General features: G+C 39.0%; 1 protein-coding gene across 9 annotated transcripts in view; it reads right to left on the bottom strand.

Moving 5' to 3' along the window:
- The window catches only part of LOC125462769 (C4b-binding protein-like), a 49,502-nt gene that overhangs the window by 10,748 nt on the left and 13,638 nt on the right, over window positions 1-25,116 (bottom strand). For 5 of the 9 annotated variants that reach the window (XR_009447003.1, XM_048553120.1, XM_048553113.2 and 2 more), the window contains exons 3-10: window positions 19,761-19,857; window positions 17,345-17,418; window positions 16,586-16,771; window positions 12,882-13,064; window positions 11,643-11,739; window positions 9,187-9,260; window positions 5,271-5,333; window positions 2,635-2,655 (exon numbers count right to left, since the gene is read on the bottom strand). Coding sequence is in view for 7 of the 9 variants with exons in the window: in XM_048553120.1 (XP_048409077.1) it covers window positions 2,635-2,655; window positions 5,271-5,333; window positions 9,187-9,260; window positions 11,643-11,739; window positions 12,882-13,064; window positions 16,586-16,771; window positions 17,345-17,418; window positions 19,761-19,857 (795 nt within the window). In the remaining 2 variants the exon portion in view is untranslated. The remainder of the gene's footprint in view (window positions 1-2,634; window positions 2,656-5,270; window positions 5,334-9,186; window positions 9,261-11,642; window positions 11,740-12,881; window positions 13,065-16,585; window positions 16,772-17,344; window positions 17,419-19,760; window positions 19,858-25,116) is intronic. The other 4 variants (XR_009447004.1, XM_048553114.2, XM_048553116.2 and 1 more) reach the window with 2 other exon arrangements.

The following is a 25,116-nucleotide window of genomic DNA, read 5'->3' as shown; positions in this document are numbered from 1 at the left end:
CAGCATCAGCATGCTGGCTGCAGGATTGTGGTTTTCGCTGACATGCACGGATTCTGGCGGCCCACACAGCCAAAAAAGAAAGTTTGAGGGGAAGCTACGACACTTCGGCTATAAGGAAAGATTGGAGAAGTTGGGACTGTTTCCTTGGAGACAAGGCAAAGTAAAGATTTGAAAGAAATTTTCAAAATTTTGAAGGGTCTGAACAGAATGGATGGGAAAAAACTGTTCCTACAGAATTAACATCAAGAATGCACAGACTTAAAATGCTTTGCAAAAAATTAAATGTGAGAGGAGAAAAAAATCTTTCTACACAACAAGTAGTTAGGGTATGGAATGCACTGTCTGGAAACGTATGGAGTCATTTATAAGTTCAAGAGGGTATTGAATGATTAGTTAAATGGAAATAACGTGCAAGATTAAGGGAAAGGTAGGGGACCGACACCAAGTCAATTCTTCTGTGGTCACTGCATGAGGAGCATGTGCAGAATTTTTTTGTTACTGCAGATGTCTTTAATCTCAAATCCACAAATGACTGATTTAACACAACTGACCCTGTAAGGGCCTCATACTGACCACAAATGGAGCACGCTCCTGCAGACAATCAAAACAAACTTACACTTGGAGTGCTAACATACATTTGGAGTTGTAAGATGAAAAGCTTTCTAAACCATACTTGACAGTGAGTTCCAGATGCAGCCCGTTTATCTAGGTGATCCCTTCCTCAAGTCAACTTTTCATTTTCCTCCCTGCATTGCAGTTCCTGTCAACTCCTTCAGGTTTAAGCCTCCCCATGTTCTCTCACAACTCATTTATTTAACTGATCTTCTCCCCAATTAAATCCAAGCCCAGCCGTGTTGCATAGCAATAACCAACATCACGATGTACTGTCCTCCCATCGCAGCCAAGGTGCTAGTGACTATTGTGGAATCCTTCCTCTCCCAAGATATCCTGTGCCCTTTCATGCTATATCAGCTCTCACTGCTTGTATTTAAAGTTGCTCCCCTTCATAGCGATTATCTTCACTGTATCCTAGTATGACCGCTCCGATCCTCATGCTTGACTTTGCCATTTACCAACTTACCACTGGCCCACGATAACCACCTTTGACAGCTAGTGTCCAAATCCTGAGGACTGACCACAGTTTACAAAAAACACATCTCCAGATCATGATGCACAGAGGCCAAATCTTGGCCTGAAATCAGACAATAGCCTTGACTGAGTTTGGCAGCACCCTCTGGCTAATAATACTCCCCTTTTGCTCAACTAAGAAGTTACCTCTTTTAGACTTTCAGATGTGACCACCTGGCTGAAGCGTGTGCAGTCTGTTTGCCAATTAAGTGTTATCACACTTGAGTGTGTCACTGGAATAGCATTCTACCATTCATCAACATACCTTGATTGATCAGAGTTCAAAAAAAAATTATGACAAGCTGCCTTGCTTTCTGTCTGCACTAAAAGGCAAGGTACGACAGAACCTCTGTGAGAGTGTAAGTCCTGAATGAAGGAGCACTACGCTACAGGACAGATACTCTGAACATCCATGTAGATGCAAAGTGAGTGACAGCTAAAAATGCTCATGAAGAGCACATAGATGTACTCTATTCAAAAGCACTGTAACATTTCTAAGCGAAGAAGACAACCTGTACGAGTGACAAAAATTGAGCAACAGTCTTACTAATTAGATGCAGTGCCAGTAGGGCGGCACAGTGGCTAGCACTGCAGCCTCACAGCACCAGGAGCCCAGGTTTGATTCCAGCCTCGGGCGATTTGGTGTGTGGAGTTTGCACATTCTCCCCGTGTCTGCGTGGGTTTCCTCCGGGTACTCCGGTTTCCTCCCACAGTCCAAAGATGTGCAGGGTAGGTGGATTGGCCATGCTAAATTGCCCGTAGTGTTCAGGGGTGTGTGGGTTATAGGGGGATGGGTCTGGGTGGGAAGGTTCAAGGGGCGGTGTGGACTTGTTGGGCCAAAGGACCTGTTTTCACACTGTAGGGAATCTAATCTAATCTAAACTAATCTCTCATCCTTGGAAGACTAAGAGGAGGTAATTGTAACACCCAAAGCTGCTGGGTTGTTATAATTTTAAGGATTTGTAAACTAAGTCCAACCTGAAACCGCTGACTTCCAGTCTCAACAATGGGAAAAAGAGAAGCAGGGAACAAACTCAATTACTAGAAGGCAGGTGTCTCAATAGAATAAGACTGTGTCACAAATGTTTGTTTTCTTCTTGCTGTAACACTGGCTGATCAGTTCCCAAATCTCAGGAAAACTGAGCTGAAGGAAGGCAAGGACTGCTGCATGGAAGATGGCAAATGCTTTTCCAATGCTGTTTTCAGGCCATGCACAGAAGTAGTAATGTCCCCAGCACACTCCCAAACTAGTCTGCTTTTGTCCCCATGATCATACTACCCCCATATTAAGTGACATTAAGCAGTCATTGCTCAATTCAAACTGACAAAAGGACCATGAGTCTGACAATGTATTTGATGGTATTGATTCCTTGGAATGCCACTTAAATCGACACTTTAATATTCAATTGTGATCCATAGTTTGTAAAATATCTGCTAACTCTCAAAGAGCAATGGGTAGCTATAAGTATTTATAAAAGAACACTTGTATTATGTAATTCTCCTTACCAAGTCCTCCTCCATCTTCGACTGTAGGATTTAAAAAAAAAAGATTAAATCTATCATATGCAAGTAATTACCTTCTAAAGTATGCAATGTTTATATGACAAATCTATCATTAAAAGCTTTTATCTCCTCTATCAGATAGAATGGATAGCAAAGTTATAGGCAGGTTTCTAGTTTAACTGCATGATCTAAATTGGGAAAGAACAAACTTATTACGCACTACCACTGGTTGGAGTGTTGTGGGTCACTACTTACTCTCCATTTGCCCTGGCCATACCTTTGATAATGGTAAAATAGCACTTATGACTCTACAAATAACAAATGTATATATACTATACACGTAAAACTAAAGTTTTTACAAATAACTAGTTAACGATCCTGATACTTTTTTCTCTCTTCAAAAACAGAGAAATGATACTCAATCACGTCTCTACTTGTTCTGCTACCTTCCAAAGTAACATTAAATGTTGCAGATCAAAATATGCCAAGTATTTCATAAAAATAAATACCTAGTAAATTGTTGCCTGCACATTTTCTAGGCTCTGATTATTCTCATGAAGACAAGGCAAAAAATTCTAGTAAATTATGAACTGGTAATCAGTCATATTAAATATCCAATTAATGACCAAGCATGTGGATGAGGGAAGGGCAGTTGACGTGGTGTACATGGACTTCAGTAAAGCCTTTGGTAAGGTTCCACATGGTAGACTACTGGAGAAAATACAGAGGCATGGGATTGAGGAGATTTAGCAGTTTGGATTAGAAACTGACTTTCTGCAAGAAGGCAACGAGTGGTAGTTGATGGAAAATATTCAGCCTGGAGTCCTGTTTCTAGTGGTGTGCCTCAAGGATCTGTTTTGGGACCACTGTTTGTCATTTTTATAAATGACTTGGACGCAGGAAGAGTGGATAGGTTAGTAAGTTTGCAGATGACACTAAAGTCGGTGGAGTGGTGGACAGTGTGGAAGAATGTTGCAGGTTGCAGGGAGGCTTGGATAAACTGCAGAATTGGGCTGAAAGATGGCAAATGGAGTTCAATGCAGATAAACGTGAGGTGATTCACTTTGGGAAGAATAATAGGAAGGCAGAATACTGGGTCAATGGAAAGATTCTTAGTAGTGTGGATATGCAGAGGGATCTTGGTGTCCATGTACACAGATCGCTGAATGTTGCCACCCAGGTTGTTAAGTGGTATTAAGAAGGCTTACGGTGTTTTAGGTTTTATTGGTAGAGGGATTGAGTTCCAGAGCCGTGATGTCATGCTGCAACTGTACAAAATGCTACGGCGGCCTCACTTGGAATGTTGCGTGCAGTTCTGGTCGCCCCATTACAGGAAGAATGTGGAAACATTGGAAAAGGTGCAGAGGAGATTTACCAGGATGTTGCCTGGTCTGGAGCGAAGGCCTAATGAAGAAAGGCTGAGGGACTTGTATCTGTTCTCATTGGAGTGAAGGCAGCTAAGAGGGGATTTAATAGAGACATACAAGATGATTAGAGGATTAGATAGGGTGGACAGTGAGAGTCTTTTTTCCAAGGATGATGACTTCATCTTGTACAAGGGGGCATTGCTACAAATTGAGGGATGATAGATTTAAGACAGATGTCAGAGGCAGGTTCTTTACTCAGAGTGGTAAGGATGTGGAATGCCCTGCCTGCCAATGTAGTTAACTCAGCCACATTAGGGGCATTTAAACGGTCCTTGGATAAGCATACGGATAATGATGGGACAGTGTAGGTGGATGGCCTTAGATTAGTTTACAGCTCGGCGCAAGATCAAGGGCCGAAGGGCCTGTTCTGCACTGTATTGTTCTATGTTCTAATGGTAGATTTATGTAAGTAATATACAGTAATCAGAATATTACAATAACATATTAAAAGAAAGAACTCAGTTTTAATACTCAGTGAAGAACAAAGGTAGTGGATCCTAGGCAGCTGCTTATTATACACTTGGTCCAATCTCCTCATAGTATTCACTAACAGTGAAAGTAATAGCAGTAAGCATTAATAAACTTAACAGAGGATACAATATTTTCTCCCAGAGTGACAACAGAATGGTAGCTGATTTGTTTGTACATAGATCTCACTGCAACATTATCATATCTACAGAGACATATTCACTCTGCAAGATAACTGGCAACCATGACAACCAAACATGTTATTCCATGTCAATTCCGGAAGAGACTCAGCTCTGGGGTATGCAGGAATTGTTCATGGACCGTGGAACGATTAATCAATTAAACCATCTTTTCTTGTTACTCTCCTGAAACAGCTGAAAAAGTAACTAAGCTCACTTTTAGATGGTTGTACAGTCATTTTTATTTGATTTTTAAGATGACCTAGAAATTATCAAAATACACTGACAATTTCATCAGTAACAGATCTGTAACTGCTGCCCAGAAAGTAACGGTAATTGGTAAAGTAGTGAATTTGACATGCAACCCTCTAACTGTATTGCAAAATATTACACTCTCTACCATTCGAGCTAGGCAGAAGGAATGTGGCAACATTAAAGTATTGCAAAGGTTAATTAAAGTTCTCTTATGGATGATCAAAAATACCCAGTGGTGGAGGGTACGAATGAGAAATACAGAGAAAGACGCTTTTATTAAATGAAAAAAGTATTAACTATTTCACAGTACCATAAGTTACAGGGGGATTCTCCTTGGTCTCTCCAATTTTACGAGGCAGGGGTATTTTTATTTCTAAGGGTAGAAATAAAATTACAAGAATCAAGCAATGGCATGATATACATATTCGAATCCTTTAAATATTAACACACCACTATACAATAAAATCTACACTTAAAAAATTCCACTCTATTACAAGTAACTTGTTTACAACATTTAAAATGTATTTAATCATGATAAAAAGTCAAGAATCAGATTTATTTAAATTTATAGGTCATCTATTCTTGGTTTCTCTCTCCATTTATTTTGATTTTAGCATCACTTCCTTATTGCCAGACTATCTAAAATTTAAGGCTTCAATCAATTAAATGCCTTTGCTTAAACATTGAAAAGAGTACTCAGGCTTGTGCCGATAAATGGCAAGTGATTTTTCAGCCACTCAAGTGCAAGGCAATGACCTTCTCCAACAAGAGAGAATTTAACAATCACTCCATGACATTCTATAATGCCAGCACCATTGAATACCCTACTACCAATATTTTGGGAGCTGCTATTCACCAGAGTTTGAGTTGGATTAGTCATATAAATGTTGAGTACAAAAGCAGATAAAGAGGTTAGAAACCTTGCAGTGGATAACTCACCTCCTGACTCCCCAAAATCTGGTCACCCTGCCAGCAAAGCCCACATCCCAACTTTATTGTCAAACTCGAAGAGAATGTTAACTTGATTCAAGTTCTCTTGGGACTAAGGTCAATGTCCTTTCTCAAAATGAAAAAATACTGTAAATCCTTGACTTCCAAGTGCCTCTCAAAAATCCATATTTGACCAATTACAAGCAACTACAAGCCAATAATATTCTGATGCTGTTGAGCTACCATTTGAATTCTCTGGAAGTAATAATGACATATAGGTGATAACTTCACTTTCTTTACTCCCATCTCACTAATACGAGATGATTTTTAAAATTATGTCTGTTATGATTATTGAAAATTTTCTTAACCATATTTAATTAGCTTAATTATAATTAGCTCCCACAAGGACTATTTTCTTCTGTATAAGTACACTCTTCGCCTTTGCACATAATCTACATTGTCTCAGCTCTACAAATTTAAAATTTTTATTTTCATATTTAAATCACAGCCTAGCCTCAGTACTCACTATCTCTAATTATCTCCAACCTTATAATCTTCTGAATAGTCTGCATATTTGTTTTCTACTCATTTGTGGGATGTAGGCATCATTGGCTGGCCAGCATTCTTTGCCCACCCCTAGTTGCCCTTGACAAGGTGGCGGTGAGCTGCCTTCTTGAACCAATGTGTCCTCCTGCTGTGGGTTGACCCACAATGCTAGTAAGGAGGGAATTCTAGGATTTTGACCCAGCAACAGTGAAGGAACGGCAATATATTTCCAAGTCGGGATGCTGAGTGACTTGGAGGGGAACTTGGTGGTGTCCCCATATTATCCGATGCCCTCCTCCTTCTAGATGGAAGTGGTCATGGTTTTGCAAGGTGCTACCTGAGGATCTTTGGTGAATTTCTGCAGTGCATCTTGTAGATAGTAGACACTGCTGCTACTGAGCATCAGAGTGGATGGAGTGAATGCTTGTGGATGTAGTGCCAATCAAGCAGGCTGCTTTTTCCTGGGTGGTGTCAAGCCTCTTGATTGTTGTTAGGGTGCGCTCATCTTGGCAAGTGGAGAGTATTCCATCACAATCCTGACTTGGGTCTTATAGATGCTGGACAGGCTTTGAGGAGTCAGGAGGTGGGTTACTCACTGCAGTATTCCTAACTTCAGGCCTGCTCTTTGTAGCCACTGTGTTTATGTGGTGAGTCCAGTTGAATTTCCGGTTAATGGTAACGCCAAGGATGTTGACAATGGGGGATTCAGTGATGGTAACACCACCGAATGTCAAGGGGCAGCGATCAGATTCTCTCTTACCGATGATGGTCAAAGCCTAGCATTTGTATGTTGTGAATGTCACTTGCCACTGGTCGGCCCAATATCTTCAGGTTTGGCTTCTTTTGCAAACCCTAAGCCTTCAGTCATCAAGGCTTCCTTGCCTCAATTGGATTGGATCCTATTTATGAGGCAGACAGATCAAGCTTAAAGCACGAGGCCCTGTAAAGAATCCCAACATGTATACTAATCAATGAAGGCAAGCTTCCATTACACCCTAGGTCTGTACTAACTGTATATCTGCTCCAGAGAGAATTGAAGTACAATACATCTTATCACCAGTTACTCGTCCCAAGTTTGTTCAAATCCACTACCAGGATTAAGTGACATGATTTTTGCAACTGTAACTTGGAGGTGGTATTTGCCGCAAAACCTTAGAATACAAACAAAATACACAACGCAAAAGCTGACAAACAGCCTGGTGCACACAGCTGCAATGCCCACCACCAAAAACCTTTTCCAGTTTACTGCTTGGCAAGAGGTTAGCCTGCAGAAACCTTAAAAAGAAAACACCTATCTTTTCACTGGGTTTTTCAGGACAGGCATCAGGCTGCTTAGACCAACAGTTAGATCATAACCACAATTTAGAAGAGCAAGTATTTGAAGGGAAGAATTGTAGAAATTGCTGGAAAAACTCAACAGTTTGACAGCATCTATGGAGTAAAATCAGAGTTAACATTTTGGGTCCAGTGACGCTTCTTCAGAACAGAAAGCTTCTGCCAGACAGATGCAGCCAAACCTGCTGGGATTTTTTCAGCAACTTCTGCTTTTGTTTCTGATGTCCAGCATCTGCAGCAATTTTTTTTGGTCGAGGAATTAAAGGGGCCTTGCAACTGCTAGAACGCCAGAGCTCCACAGGAGGCATTGCTGCCTTACAGCATGCAACCCCAAAATCTTGGTTCCAGACCATTACTTTGGGAAGTCCTGAACTACAAGACTCACTGCAACGATTCATCTAGGTTCTTTCAACAGCATCCTTTAATCTATAGCCACTAACATATAGAGACACAAAAACAGAACGCAAGGGAAAGAACACCATATGCAAGTTGCCTGCCAAAAATCACACACTACCCTGACTTGGAAATATTCCTTAATTATTTCTGGGTCAAAAATCTGGAACTCAACCTCAAATCACAGGATGCATACCTACACATTGACTGTAGAAGTTTTAAATGCCACTCTGCACCTTCTTCTCAACAGTGATTAGTGGTGCACGATAAACCTTGGTTTTGCCAACAATGTTCATAACCCATAAACAACTAAACCATAAAATTCCCAGCGTCTTTTAGAAGATTTACAAAATCTGTAAATAGTTATTAATGATTGTCTATAGAACAGTGAAAGACCAGATTATGAAACACAAATGTTTCAACTATGTTTCCAGTTCCTCAATATTCAAGTTAACCAAATTGTGTTGTAAAGTTTTACACCTTTGCATTTTGGTGGATCACTGATTTGGACAGCATCCGGAAAATAGAACAGTCTTTGTGCACCGATCAATGAATGACCATTATCACAAGAATAGTTTGCTACCGTTCTTGGTTCCCACTAATCTCCAGAAGGTGCGATGAAACTGTCCCATTATTAATAAATGGAAAGTCACATGAGACAACTAGAGAAAAATGAAATAGTTGATGTCTTAAGCAGACTACCAAATGAAAACATTAGGTTCGGCGATTAAAGTCTTTAACTTCAGGTGTGGCAGAAGGGAGACTTAACCCATCCTACGATCCTAGCTGTGATGACGCAGACTCCTGGAAAAACTTAACACATTATTTAACTCCTAATATTTGCAATTCAACAAATATGTTTCTCCTACCACTCCAAAAATTTAGCCGATTGACAAAAATTAAAAATATAATCAGTAAAATTTGGGATATGATGTTAACTTTCCAGATGTTTCAGCAAATTTGCCAGTCATTTAGCGCAGAAATAGAAGTCAATCCCCCAAAGAATTTAGTTCCTAATGTACCTTTACATGTTGGGACTTGGCCATCCCAACCATCAGCTTTACACAAACTGTAGTTCCTACCCACCATCTGGTATCTAGATAAAAGAGAACAGATTAGTTTGGAATAACCAAAGCAAAGCTCACTAATTACTGGATTGTGAGAATTTTCCTATTAAATGCAATATTCTGTTCAGGAATGAAGGCTAAATGATTTTAGCAGATACAAGTCATGACATGAATATAATTGGAAACAATAAAGCAAACAAAATATTAACTGAGGAAAAGAACACAAATCAAGAAAGCTAGTAAGTTCCTTATGAAATTTATGTTGGGGTATAATGTGCAGTTCTACTCAGTTGGCCCTCGGAAGGATATTGGTGTAATTTCAGTTATTGTGCTCTCACTTTAAATCAAAAGCTTAGAGGAATCAGCAGGAAGCTTAACATTATTCCAATTTACACATCTACAAATTAAAAATCTTCCCTCTGAAGCACTATCTGGAAATCCAACTGAAAGATGTATGAACAATTGCAACCCTAAAATGTTCACATCACAAACCTTCTATCATTAGCAACTGAATAGTTTCTGTTCTGCTTTCTCCAACTGCATCTTCGTGTCTATTTGCCAATATTAATGTTGTTGGTAACATATTATCAATACCCATGTGCTCCTAATGTGCACACAAACTTTTATATGGCACCTTAAATACTTTTTTGGACTAGTTATACCCTGAAAAAAATTATAATAAAATTTGTCAAGTATAATTCCCCATGTTTAAAACTATGCTGGGCAACTGATCATGCAATGACTTTAATTCAGAATAAAACAGAACTTCCTTTATGATGGATTGCAGGTTTCCCAAATGCTGTTATTAGGCTTATTAGACTGTGGTTTTTAGCGTGCACACTCCCCCTCTACCCTTTTCCTGAAATGTGCTATGGCATTTGCCAACCACCAACTCAAAAGGAATATTCTAGAAGCTAGAATTTTTTTGAAAATATGACTAATGCAAGTTATCTCTGCAAATACCTCTTTCAAATTGTAAGCCAGTAGGTCCTGGAGATCAGTCAGGTTTTCACTTCCAAAAGTTTCTCTAGCACTTCTTTTACCTGCTATTAATTTTGTAAAGTCACTCACATTGGTTCTTCATTTACTCCTAAATTCTGGCATATGATCTGAATCTCCTACACTGAATAATTAATGTGTGTTCGGTTCCTTATTCTCCATAATAATTCTTTACATTGTGCGTCTAAGGGATAACTGTTTATTTTAACTACCCTTCTATTTTATACAATTCTAAAAAATGTCATCCAGTTTTGGAGCTTCTGTGGAATACTGCTCCAGAATTTGTGGCCGAAGTAACAGACAGACCGAAGAAATACCACAAAAATTTCACACCAGCACAAGCAGACGACAATTTGCTTTGTTTTGCGGTCCATGATTATTACTGTTCAATGAGGTTAAAACAAAATTATTGCATTTTCCGGAACTTAACATTTCAAGTACTCAAGAAAGTAGTCTGTGTTTCTACAATGCAACTCAATATCTTTGTGTCTCAAAAGGAAACAAAAGGAACTGGTGGCATCTCATCCAGTACAACACTCAAGCAGCTTGACACGATTCTGGACAAAGCAGCTCGCTTAACCGGCACTAAATCTACAAGCATTCACTCCCTCCACCATCAACACTCTGTAGCAACAGTGTGTACTATCTACAAGATGCTCTGCAGAAATTCACCAACAATCCTCAGACAGTGCCTTCCAAACCCATGACCACTTACATCTAGAAAGACAAGGACTGCAGATATATGGTAACACCATCTTCAAGCTCTCCAAGATGGTCATCATCCTAAATCTGAAACTTATTGCCTTTTGGTCACTGTCGCTGGGTCAAAATCCTAGAATTCTCTCCCTAATGGCATTGTGGATCAGGCCACAGCAGGTAGACTGCAACAGTTCAAGCAGGCAGCTCACCGCCACCTTCTTAAGGGCAACCAGGGACAGGCAATAAGTGCCCGCTGGGCAGAGATGCACACATTCCAGAAATTAATAAATAAAAACATAGCAATTTTTGTTTTTTTTCATATTTTACATTACTTCCATATGTTCCTGATTAAATCTAGAATTTATTTTTCTCTTAACTTCTCTTTCATTATCTAACTTGGCTATTCTATTCCATTTCCTTCTCCACTTTCAATTCATTGTTAATCTCATACTTCATTGATAATCCCAAATATTGATCCAAGTCACAAGGGCTCTTTTATCCTTTCCCTATTACTCCCAGAATGCACCTCCTGCAACTTAATGTGCAAAAGGTTTGAGCTGAGAGTTGAGAGACAGAAAATGACACTACCAGGACATATCGTCAGATTCCCACAGCAGGAAATTTTGGATCATCAGTTTTTTGATAATATCCTCATACAGTTTCATCTTAATCAATTCTACTTCACTCAATAAATGGATATGCCAGAAACTCACCCTTTGTTACAATAAAAAGTAGCTTTCATTTCAGAAGATGTATTATGGATTTCATAATATCCATTCAATATATTTCCTGGATTTCCACAGTTCCTTGCTATACAGGAGAAAAAAAAGCAGTAAAAGTATTGGAAAGAAAAACAATACATGTTTTCAGCAAAGCTGTGAAATTTTTCATTATTGGATCCACACAATTTTATCAGTACAACTATAACAAGATTTTGGATAAGGCAAAGATGATGGCAAGGCATACAGGCATGTTTAATTTGCACTACCTAGGCTGCATCTCGCAAGAAAAGTGCTTCTAATCATAGAATCCCTTCAGTTTAAAAGCAGACCATTTGGCCCATCAGGCCCACAATGACCTTCCAAAGACTATCCCACCCAGACCCATTCCTCTATCCTATCCCTGTTATCCTACTTTTACCATGGCTAATCCACCTAGTTTGTACAACTTAGTGCGGTTTGACCAATGGCTCCCAAAGCCCTCCACCAGTGGAGTTTTCATATTATTTCCAATTCATTGTTACTAATTCTATGATTAGTCAACATCTCAATTATTATTATATCATAAGTCAACCAAACGGCTGATTATGAACCAGATGCACTTTAGTACTTATTTCGGCTGGCTAGTTTGGTGTTCCTATGTTAATCACGGAGCATATTGCACAGGCTTACTGCTTAAATGCCTCCACTTATTAACCAACTTGTGAACTTAACTGGTGATAGCTGGCAGATTTGACTCGTGGTGACAAAATAGGTCAACTGTACACAAGTGAGACCTGCATCTCTCACATTACTACTATACAATTCTTTCTGGAGCAGGCTGTCAACAGCATTAATTCTCTTATGTGAAGACAGGAAAATACCTTTTCAAAGAAGACAAAAAGGCTTTATATTTTGAACCATTTTCACTCAGAGGTAATTAAGACCTTGTATTTGCAATGTGTTCTGGTCTTTATATTTTTAATAGTCAAACATTTTTAGCCAATCTTGCAGTAGTTTAAAAAGAACAGAAGGCACTAAATTTCATTTATTTATAATCTCCAAAAAGGAGCGAAGAGGACCAAAACACATCAACATCAACTAGGAAAAATTCACCCTACATATTTTCACAGACTTAAGGGAATGTTCACTCCACTAACCACATCTATTGATTCTATTTATTTAAAATCTTCACAGGAGCGAAGAGAACTAAAATACCAGATTTTATTCTCAATTTAAGAAATATTTACTTACGTTTGCAGATAGGTGGTGCTGGTACAAATGTATTATTGTCTTTACATTCAATCACATGCTTGCCAACCATCTCAAAACCTTCATTACAAATATAGCTGATGGTTTCTTGATATTTATATATGGGTCCCAGTCCTTCTTTTATATTGCCATTTGCAGGCAGTTCAGGACGTTGACATTCAACAACTGCCAAAAATCACAATTCATTAGGATGTACTAGATAATTGACTGATCTTATGATACTGCCAGAAATGTTACCTGTATCACAAATGAGTACAATATCTATGCAATAAGAGAGATGTGTGGAAATAGGATTAAGAAACTGTGCTTTTTAAGCCTTGTTGTTAAATACCAATCAATATATAGTGAATGCCTTTTTACAAATTCCCAGTTCTTTTTTGAGCACAATAAAATTTAGGAGTCTCTTTTCATTTGGAACAGCTTTTTCTCCTGGGTTTCTCTGGAGATAATCTTAACTATGACTTATATTAGGTTAATGGATTGAGCTTGTCTGGACCAGATTTGTCCTACTTGTGCTAGTTTGTATTGAAAGACAGTAAAAACAATCTTTCACAGATCAAGTTGTATTTTATAAAATAATCACTCTAAGCTAAATCTAAGTAAATTAGACATTCACTCAAGTCATGAAATACTTCTTTAACTCCACCATCTAGGGTCTGTTATGTTATTAATCTAACCACAATCCAACTGGGCTAATGGTGAATTATAATCATTCTTGATAAAGTTTAAAAAAAATGAAAGGTCAAAATTTGCTATTCTAATAATTTTACAAAGGCTCATAGTTGTGAAAACAAAGTTGTTTTGGCAGCATATTTAGTTGCTCCAGTGTTGTACCATAAATTACCAAGATGACCAAGCAAGAATATTGTCATTTCACCTCGCTGTTTGATTATATGATTTTGCAGAATATCATATCTTAGAATGGACAATAATTTCCCAATCTAGCCAGATGATGGTTCTTGGAACGTGAACAACTGAATAAACAAAAACTCATTAAACAGTTTACGCACTTCCACTTATCACAGATGAGTGTGGTTGGTTTAGAAAGAGACAAAATTATCCCAAACTCCAGCTTTGCCATGCATTACTGTCATATTCTGATATAGAAGCAAGGTAATGTATAACATACAAACATATTTAGAAAGTCAAATTGTTGGAAAATATAGAAGTCATCTAACTTAACCGGTGATAGGAAAACTGCTAAAATGTGACATGCAGAATAGATTCAGACCGAAAACCTCTATAATCCTGGTCCAGGTCACCAAATTTAAGCTTCAATCTGGCTGGAGATCGGTAACCATTTTGTTTACTTGACAAAGCAGCACTTATTAACAGAACAGATCACAAGTATCCATGATTTTGAAGAAACAACAAACTGACAGAGATACTAGGAACTGCCGATGCTGGAGAATCGGAGATAACATGGTGTAGAGCTGGATGAACACAGCAAGCCAGGCAGCATCAGAAAAGCAGGAAAGCTGTCGTTTTGAGTCTGGACCTTTCTTCAGAAAACGAAGAAGGGTTCAGAGCCGAAACGTCAGCTTTCCTGCTCTTCTGATGCGGCCTGGCTTGCTATGCTCATCCAGCTCTACATCTTATCATCTCAAACTTTACAGTACAATGTCATAACAGTAATACAATTCACAATACATTTATGCATTCCAAAGCCCAAAATTAACATGTTAATAATAGGCAATAGGTGTGACTGAACACCCCGCAGCAGCAAATGCAATCAGGATAGATCAAGAAATTCTGAGCAATTCCACCTAGCTGTTAATAATCTGGTGAGTCAGCAAATCTCATTAAACTTCAAGAGATTAAATTCTTCACTTTTGCTAATGTGACTTCGAAGTTCCTTCTCAGGTATTGGATTGAATCAATGACAATTCCTGATCTGGACCTACACGCTCCTTTCCTGGGTTTATGCTCCCTTAGATCCCAAAAACTATACACTCATACTTACATGCTGAAAAGGTGGACTTAGATAATCTAGAACTACCTTCGCGTTTTCCTTGAACTCTGACTTCGCTTAGTTGGTTAAGCAAATAGCCGTGGTGGGCCGTTTAAACCCCATTTTCAGCTACATTAAACTAATCATGCTAGCAGTTTCTTCAGAACACCAATAGCTTCCAACACTTGGCTGCTTCCCTGACTCCAAAATTTAGTTGTCTAATAACTCAAAGCACATTCCACAGGTCAATCAGCATGGAGATAACCAATGGATCTGAACCTCAGTAAATTTCTTACACAAAACTTGAGCAGTTCAGTTGCTTTTGCAGCAGTACAGCTAAAAGCAGCACTAACTAACACGGCAACTATCTCTCTCTCACTCGCCACCCCCCTCCCCACCCCTCCCATGCTCCATCTCATTGTCAATATCTTTGAACTCCTCCTCATTGACCCCTGAACTGTCCTAAAGGCCCTATTAACATTTCTGCAATGACTTCTGCCTCTATTCTGCTGGGCAGAATTTAATGGAATCACCTTCTAACACTTGGAAATGAGTGTTTTACTAGTCAGAGATTGCTGGCCTGCACAGAACAAAATATTGCTTACAAAAAGGATTCATACAAAAGGAACATGCAAGGTGTCGCTTATGAGAGGAACACTTGCAAAATACTTCCTTTTAACAGCATTAGCATTTCAAATATATATGCACTACAACATGGATACAGACAGATAAATCAAATCAGCCTCCCTATTCATGCTTCTGCATGACAGTGCAACTAAAGTATTCAATGACTCAAAATTCCCCCAATGGCTCTTAACAAGACTCTTCAAATAACTGCTGCCAGACACCAAGTTTACAGCTTAAACAAAAGGATTAACAAATAGTTACTAACCTGGTAGCTTTAGCTGAGCAACGTCAAACAAAGTACTTTAATTGATACGCACGATTTAAACCCAAAACTTCTGAGTCTAGCCCCACTCACAAAGAGGCGCACACACACACGCAATGAAGGTATAATTATAAGAGAAATAAAAGACATAACTGGATAGTTCACTCAAGCAGTTTCAACAATGTGCAGTATCACAGGCACATGGATTTTATCTTGTTTGATTTCTGAATACATCAGTCAATGCAAATAGCTTCCAGGAGTGTCCAAGAAATATTCACTTACTTCCTATAACTAAGATTCTATTCTCCAAACTATCAACAAGTTGACAATGGTAGGATCACCAGGGAATAATCAAACCTCTATCCTGTAGATTTGGCAGCCACAATCCTTCTGACAAAAAGCAGAATTCAAACTATGGTTCTTGTTTGTTTTTCGACATTCTCTCTACAAGACTGGCTGACACTGGCATCCCTTTGATAGCTGCTGCCAACACCTGAACATCTGACCTCACATGAGCTTAATGCACCTAAAGAACCAAAATGTCTCCAATATTCTTTGAAATTGAATCAACCAATGACAACCAATGCCAATAAACAAATATCATGATTTTTTTTAAGAGAAACAAGAAAACAAGCAATCTGTTCACAGTCTGAAGGTTACCTTCCACTATCAGCTTAAAAATGGAAACTAAAAACAACAGCAAGGGTTACGATGAACAATTTCTTCCTCAAGTCTACTAGATAATTTTCAGCACGGAAATAAATGGCAACACTTATGTAAATGCTATCCAATGACTATACATGTGCATCTTAAGATGCAAACTAACTTAAAAACAAAGTTCTGTACTTTTACATGTAGGAGGATCATTGTCCCACTTTCCAGTCGCTGTACAAATAAGCTTATCTGCACCAATCAATGAAATGCCATTGTTACAAGAATATGCTGCAACCATTCCATATTTCCAGTGATCTCCATAGGGTGGTGTTGGAGTTTTCCCATTACTGATAGGTGGAAGGTCATCACAGGTGATGGCTAGGGTAAGGGAGAATGGAACATAGTTAATAATCTGACTAAACAGTCAACTGAAAACATTATTTTTCAGTTGAAGCATAACAGACTGCTGAATCAAAAATGCAATATTGACCAACTAACTGGATATCATCGTCCCTTCTACTTACCTACATAATATATACTACATTGGAATAATTGCATCAAACTTGGGTCTATGAATCTGTATCTTGAGAATGGTAGCTGTCCTTTGTCATGTAAGGATGAAAGACCAGATTACAGATACCGGAATTAAAATTAGAACATTGATTATAAAAATGGAGATCAATTTAAAGACTCGGTTTAAAAATCCTGGGCTGAAATGACAAGTTCTCTCAATTGGAATTAATCCTTTCAATGTCCCCACAAGCCCTCTTAAGAGAGACAGAAATATCAGAAATTTACAAAAATTCCGAGATATGGTCCGAGTTTGTTCGCACAAGACACAGAAGTCTAAACTGATCACACGCAGCACCTATCAAAAAGGCCAAAGGTGGAAACCCAACTTGCTCAGTGAAATACAAATCAGGTTCCCAAGGGATATCAATCTTAACTTACCCTCACATGCTGGGATTTGGCCATCCCAACCATCAGCTTTACAAACTCGAAAACTTCTACCCACCATCTTATATCTAAGAAAAGAAAACAAATTAGCATAGAAAAACAAATGCAGACATGATGGAGTTTTCAACTGTGATATATTTAAAGGCTGTGTAGAAAATTTAGAAAACATGGAATGTTTCACTTTTTTACTGGATTGAAAAGGAATTATCATTGGTTTTTAAAAGAAATAATGTCAACAGCTTAATATACGCTGCAAGCCACCTGTTTCCAAGTATCAAGCCTGTCTGTGGGAAAATGCAAGCAAAGCTTTCAAGGAGCTAAGAGATGAGGCTTATGGTCCTTAATTACTGGAACCACTTTTCAAAAAGACCACAGAGGCTTTGATGTTAATAGCCGTCTTGTGACTGTATTTGGATTTTGTGTCTTACAAGCTTACATAGTCAATAAGGAACTGAGGAAGGGTCACCAGAACCAAAATTTTAATTCTGGTTTTCTTCACAGATGTTGCCAGACCTGCTGAGCTTTTTCAGCAATTTCTGCTTTTGTTCCTGATTAACAGCATGACCAATTCTTTTGGTTTTTATTTACCTTGTAAATCTTGAGAAAATGATCTGTTTCTGAAGACTCAGACATAAATTAGAATCAGAACTGAACATATTCGATTAAACTACAGCTGTCAGCAATTCACTTTAGCAACAGGAAAACAAGTGAATCATAAGAGGTCATCACATCCTATCCTTTATTTCAGAGCCTTGGTCAAAACGGTGTAGCTTTGTTTGTTATGACATGCCAAACCAATTCAATCACCCTATCCAAGTATTCGCAACATAGTAACATTAAAATACTCAATATTCTACATGAGTCCAGTGGTCAATAACCAAACTTTCTGCATAACTAGTATCAGGGTCTGTGAATTATTGACACTAGATACCAGGTTTACAGCTTAAACAAGACTTAACAACTGATTAACGATACAGAAACTTTAGCAGAGCAAAGTTAAACAACAAAACAATTTAATTCCTGTTTATGATTTAAACACAACCTTTTTCAGCCCCAGTCACACAAAACATAGATAGATAGGCAAACAAATAGAGATAAGAGATAAAATAAAAAGGAAAAAAATAACACCGGCCAGGTTACTTTGGCAGTTTCCATAATGCATTGCTTCACAGGGAACTGGAATTGTCTCTTGATTGATCAATGCCACCTTTTCCAGTTCACTGAGGATACTTATAACTCAGTTTCTATTTTCTGGACTTTCCATAACTGATAATGGAAGGTTAGGCAGGAGCCTTTGGGCTTCATGCTATTGCAACAACTGCCAAAATTCCTCCTCTCAGAAACCCGCGGTTCAAAAAAATCCGGCTCCTCCCTCCGTCTGATGAGCATGCTCTCTCTCAGACTTGCTGGAACTAATTCCCAGGTACTAACCTCCTCAGTGGCTAAACATCTACTGCTATCTGATTAAACATACTGCCTCACCAGAGTGAACAGTCTACAGAGCTCTTTGATCAAAAAACAACTTGCAACTTTCAGACCCAACCTCAAAAATATATAACAACCTGTTCGCTATTTTTTTAAAAAAGACACAAGCTGCTATTCACAGCCGTAAGGTCACCTTTCAACTCTCAGTTCACCTTCCAAACCAAAAATTTACTTAAATACATAAAATAATGAGAAGCTTGGTTTACAGAGCATGTGAGGCTACTTGGTTCCTGGAAGAAAACACATTATAAAACCTGCTCATATCACAGACTGAAACAAATTCTCCCCGCTTCCTCCAGTCTGCTTTACTCTTCTCCTTATCCCAGTTGTTCTTTCAGCTCAGTTTCCAGTTAATTTACGTTGGTCCCCACGTGGCCAACCTCGCAACCAGCAACAACACAGAGTTCCAAAACTAAGGGAAGCAGTTCAGCAAGGTTCAGTCAATGTGATGACAAAGGATGCAGACCTAAAATGTTGATTATTTTTCACACCTCATTTGCCACCCAACCCAAATACTTCTATTTTTTTAAATTCTTTTTCAATGTGTTTCAGTTTAAGCTATTACTGTCTACAGGTCAATGCTCATGCACTCATCACATGAGAGTACTTTTCCTTAAGTGCTGACAGCTATACTCAATGGACCAATTGCCAATACTGATAGATTCATTCAAACGATTTTCTAATTTGGGAGTTAAGGGGACAATGTTTGGATATAAATACCTCATAGGATTTTAGAAAATATAATGCTGATTTTACATTAAGAAGAGTGTACTTTCAGGCTGTTAGTTGTAGAATCACTATAAACGTTTGGGAAAATGCACAGGAAAGACAATCTGACATTATTAAGCAACAAAAAACTAAACAGGAAAATCCTTTTCTAAAATCACTTCAGCCTCATTCAGGATCTAGTACACAAATTGCTTACCCTCTGTCACAGTGAAAAGTAACTTTACTTCCAAAAGTAGCACTTGTTGCCTCATAATATCCATTTGCTATCGTGCCTGGGTTACCACAGGTTTTTGCTACAGGTCAAAAACAAAGAGAAAAGAGAACTTAGTAATACCAAGATCTCTATAGGATTTTCATTTCTGTCATTTAATTTCATTGAATATATTGTATACAGACAAATCTACCCTATTTTCCAAGACCAGGCTTCCCTAATTCTGGAATTTAGAGCCACAGTTTCCACCCATCAGCAGTCCAAAATTTTGATTACATAAATAACAAATTCCTTCTAACTGTGCTATATAATAAATCGTTAAGAGTAAAGTACAAAAGCAATCTTTAGCAACAAAATTACAGAAATTTTATGCATAGAAAGTGGCCATTTAGTCCATCACTCAACATTGGAGCCTCCCCCCACGGATGCATCCTCAATCCCCTAATGTACCCCCATGGATATTACAACTGTATTGACAAATTCCAAACGAACACCAACTACAAGTTCACTGATGCCACCACTGTAGCAGGATGGATATCTAACAACAACAAAAAAAAACCACAGAAGGGAGGTAGAGACTTGATATGGTGCAATGAAAACAATCTGTCTCTCAATGTCGGCAAAACTAAATAACTTATCACTGACTTCAGAAAGAACGAAGAACATGTCCCCATCCACTGAGGTTCAGAGGGCGAAGTGCATTAGGTTCCTCAGTGACGATAATTGACAACCTCTCCTGGACTTCCCACGTAGATGCAACAGTCAAGAAAGCACAACAACGCCTCTTCTTCCTCAAGCGGCTCAGGGAATTTGGCACGTCCATAAGGTCACTCACCAACTTCTACTGATGCGCCATTGATAATATACTGTCTGGTGCATAACGCCTGGTATGGCAATTGCTCTGCCCAGGACTGTAAGAAACTACAAAAGGTGGTTTGCACAGCCCAGACCATCATGGAAGCCAACCTTCCAGCCATTGACTCCACTTACACGGCTCAATGCCGCAAAAAGGCTGCCATCAAAGATCCATTGCATTTCAAAATGATCTCCAACAATCTCTTCCATCACGCAAGATAAGGAAGCCACAATTTACACAAGCAGGCTCAGGAACAGCTTCTTCTTGACACTTATCAGACTGATGAATGGACTCTCTAGCCCCAAAAAATGCAGATCTTGCTAACACTGATCCTGCCTAGCGCACGCTCTGTGCATGTAACCTGTATGCCTCTGTCTAAGTCTTTTTGATCTGTACATCCTTAGCTTCTTATGGTCTACCTGTACAGCTCATAAACAAAGCTTTTCATTGTATTTCAGCACACGAGACAATAAATAAATCAATCATGTCCGCACCAGGTCTCTGAGTGAGCATTACGACATTGTGCACTTGCCCTTTTCCCAATAAAACTGCATATTAATAAAAAAGAAACTAATTCCTCAATTAAATCTGCCTCTATCAGAGTTCCAGGCAGTGCATTTCAGACCCAAACCACTTGCTCCATGACAAAATTCTTCTTACATCATGCTTATTTCTTTTGAAAATCAGTTTAAAATTTGTGCTCATCCATTCTTAATCTGTTCATGAGAAGGAACAGTTTCTCCATGACTACTCCACCCAGACTAATCATGATTTTGAAAACTTCAATCAAATTTTTAGCCTTTGCCTCTCTAAGAAAAACGGTCCCAATTTCCCAAAGCTTTCTTCATGACTATATATGAACAATGAAGAGCAGGTTAGGCCATTTAATAAATTCACAGTTGATCTGCCCGTAACCACAAGCCAACCCCCAAAGACCTTTCCTACCCTTGATTACCAAGATTCCATCTACCTCTGCACTGAATATATTCAAAAACCCCTTCCATTGCCTTTTCAGACAAAGAGTTTCTGAAGATCCATGATGCTAAGAGAAACAAATTCACATTATGTCTTAAATGGATGACTCCTTAGTTTTCAATAATTCTAGATTTTCCTTTAATGAGGATGCATCATCTCCATGCCCACCCCTCAAAACCATATGTTTTAAATCAAATCACATCTTAGTCTTCTAAACTCTAGTTGATAAAAGCTTCAGCTGTCAAACTTTTTCTGATACCATTCAAGTATCAGTCTGTTAAAGCTTCTCTGAACTGCATCTAACACATTACACCTACATCCTTCCTTAAATAATGTGACCAAATTTTGTACAAAATACTTCAGAAGCAGCCTCACCAAGACACTGTATAACCGAGAATAACCTCCTTACTTTGAATACATTCCTTTCCAATAAATGACAACATTGAATTAGGCTTCTTAAATATTTTCAGCACCTACATACTAGCCTATTGTGATTCATACAAGAGAACTTAAGTTTCTCATCCTTGTCAACTTAATGATTTCTACATATATGGAGAACCCTTACGGTAGTATACTTTGTGCTGTGTCTCCGTGCCTTTTCTACCAAATCGTATCACCTCACACTTCTTCGCACTAAATTTCATCTGTCACCGAACACCTAATTCACAATTTCTATATGAAGTTCTCCCTTGTTCTCCTCAGTTTAAATAGCTTCCAAAACTGACTGTCAAAGATTGTGCTTTGCTGCCCTTTTAAACTCAATTTCCTCAGACAAATGTGGATGGAAATGCAAAAAAATCAATAAATTTTATCTAGTGATATAAAATCTGAGTCACTCAACAAAATAACATGTTTCGATTTCAAACATATTCAGTATTAAACGTCCTTAATGTTTCATGTCCCAATCACTGGATTTACAAATTAAGTACTTCTTTAGCATAAGACATGGGAAAAATAACCCATTCAGCTCATTGGGACTGCTCTGCCAGTGAATGATTTTATGGCTGATTTAATAATCCTCCACTCCATTTTCCTGCCTTTGACTCAGAACTCTTGATTCCATTACTGATTAGAAATTAGTTCATTCTTAGCCTTGAAGGTCCATTATGACCCAACCTTTACAGTCCTCTGCTCTGAGGAATTCCACAGATTCTCAATCCTCAAAAAAGGAAATTCCTCTCATCTATTTCCCCAAGTGGGTGATCCCATACTCTGTCAATACAGTGTAGAGCTGGAGGAACTTCATCAGGATGGAGGGTGTAAACCCAAAGCATTGACTTTCCTGCTCCTCTGATGCTGCCTGACCTACTGTGTTCCTCCAGCTCCACACTGTATTCACTAGCTCCAGCATCTGCAGTTCTTGCTACCTCTGAACCCATACTCTGGGATTTTGCCCTCTTGTCTTAGTCTCTCCCAAAGGAGGAAAACAATCCCTTCTTCCACCCTGTCAAGTCCCCTTAGAATGTGTTTCAATAAGGTCACATCTCATTCTTTTAAACGCCAATGCGTACAGGCCCTACTTACTCAATTCCTCCTCCTAAAACAATATCTCCACAATGGGATCAATCTTTGGAACTTTCCATGGACTACCTTCAATGCTGGCCTACTCTTCCTTAGAATTGGGGACCAAATTTGTTAATAGTATTCTGGATTCAGTCTAACTAGTGCCTTTTATAGTTTTAGCAAAATTTCCCTACTTTTATCTTTCAGTACTCAACTAACAGATACCTGGCTGAACCTTAAAAATGAAAGCCTCAGTAGTAGGAAAGAGGATCCTGCATTGGCTTGATTGCTAAATGTACAAGTCAGGAACAATAATAAAGTTTTAGTGAATACTGAGAAGATGCACTTTGTATCATTGAAAGCCTCTGGGGAGGTGCCAGAAGATTGGAAGTTGGTTAATGTGGTGCCACTATTTAAGAAAAGTGGTAAGGAAAAGCCAGGGAACTACAGACCAGTGACATTGGTGGAGCACAAGTTGTTGGAGGAAATCCTGAGGGACAGGATTTACATGTATTTGAAAAGGCAACGACCGATTAGGGATAGTCAACATGGCTTTATGCATTGGAAGTAATGTCTCACAATCTTGATTAAGATTTTTCGAAGTAGCAATGAAGAGGATTGATGAGGGCACAGTGGTGGACATGATTTCTATTGACTATAGTAAAGCACGTGACAAGGTTCCTCATGCTAGGCTAGTTAGCAAAGTTAGACCAACAAAATACAGTGAGAACTAGCCATTTGGATAAAGAATTGGCTCAAAGGCAGAGGACAGAGGGTGGTGTTGGAGGATTGCTTTTCAAACTAGAGGTCTGTGACCAGTGGCATGCCACAAAGATCGATGCAGGGTCCGCTGCTTTTAATAATTTATGCAAATGATTTGGATGTGAACGTAGTAGGTATAGGTAGTAAGTTTGCAGATGATACCAAAATTGGAGGTGTAAGTAGGCAGCAGAGGTTACCTTAAGAGTGTGGTAGGATCGCAATCAAATGGGCCAATGCGCCGAGAAGTGGCTAATGGAGTTTAATTTGGATAAATGTGAGGTGCTGCATTTTGGAAAGGCAAATCAGGACATCCAATTAATGGTAAGGTCCTGGGGAGTGTTGCTGAACAAAGAGACCTTGGAGTGCAGGATCGTAGTTCCTTGAAAGTAGAGTCGCAGGTCGAAAGGATAGTGAAGGTGGTGTTTGGTGTGCTTGTCTTTTATTGGACAGTGCATCGAGTATAGGAGTTGGGAGGTCATGTTGCAGCTGCACAGGACATTAGTTAGGCCGCTTTTGGAATACTGTGTGCCATTCTGGTCACTCGGCTATAGGAAGGATGTTGTGAAACTTGAAAGGATTCAGAAAAGATTTACAAGGATGTTGCCAGGGTTGGAGGGTTTAAGCTATAGGCAGTGGTTGAATAGGCTGGGGCTGTTTTCATTGGAGCATCTAAGGCTGAGGGAGAGGGTGCTTATAGAGGTTTATAAAATCCTGAGGGCATGGATAGGGTAAATATACAAAGGTCTTCTCTCTGGGGTGGGGGGGTGGAGTCAAAAAACTAGACAGCAAACGTTTAAGGCGAAAGGGAAAAGATTTAAAATGGATCTGGGGGAACAGACGTACGACAGCACCACCACCTCCAAGTTCCCCTCCAAGCTACTCACCATCCTGACTTAGAAATATATTGCTGTTCCTTCACTCTCAATGGGTCAAAATGCTGGAATTACCTCCCTAATAGCAATGTGGGTCAACCTACAGCAGGAGGGCTGCAGCAGTTCAAAAAGGCAACTCACCGTCACCTTCTCAAGGGCAACTAGGGTTGGGCAAGAAATGCTGACCACAAACAAATAGAAAATTGAACTTTTTCCACACAGAAGGTGGGGGGTGTACGGAATTAGCTGCCAAAGGAAGTGGTGGAAGCTGGTACAATTATAACACTTTAAAAGCATCTGGATGGGTATATGAATAGGAACGGGCAAAATGCTGACAAATGGGAGATTTATCTAGAATATTTGGTTGGCATGG

Source organism: Stegostoma tigrinum, chromosome 21 (assembly GCF_030684315.1).
Source record: "Stegostoma tigrinum isolate sSteTig4 chromosome 21, sSteTig4.hap1, whole genome shotgun sequence".
NCBI classification, from domain to species: Eukaryota; Metazoa; Chordata; class Chondrichthyes; order Orectolobiformes; family Stegostomatidae; genus Stegostoma; species Stegostoma tigrinum.
Note: the sequence above shows the minus strand (reverse complement) of the source record. Positions and strands in the feature narration are given on the sequence as shown.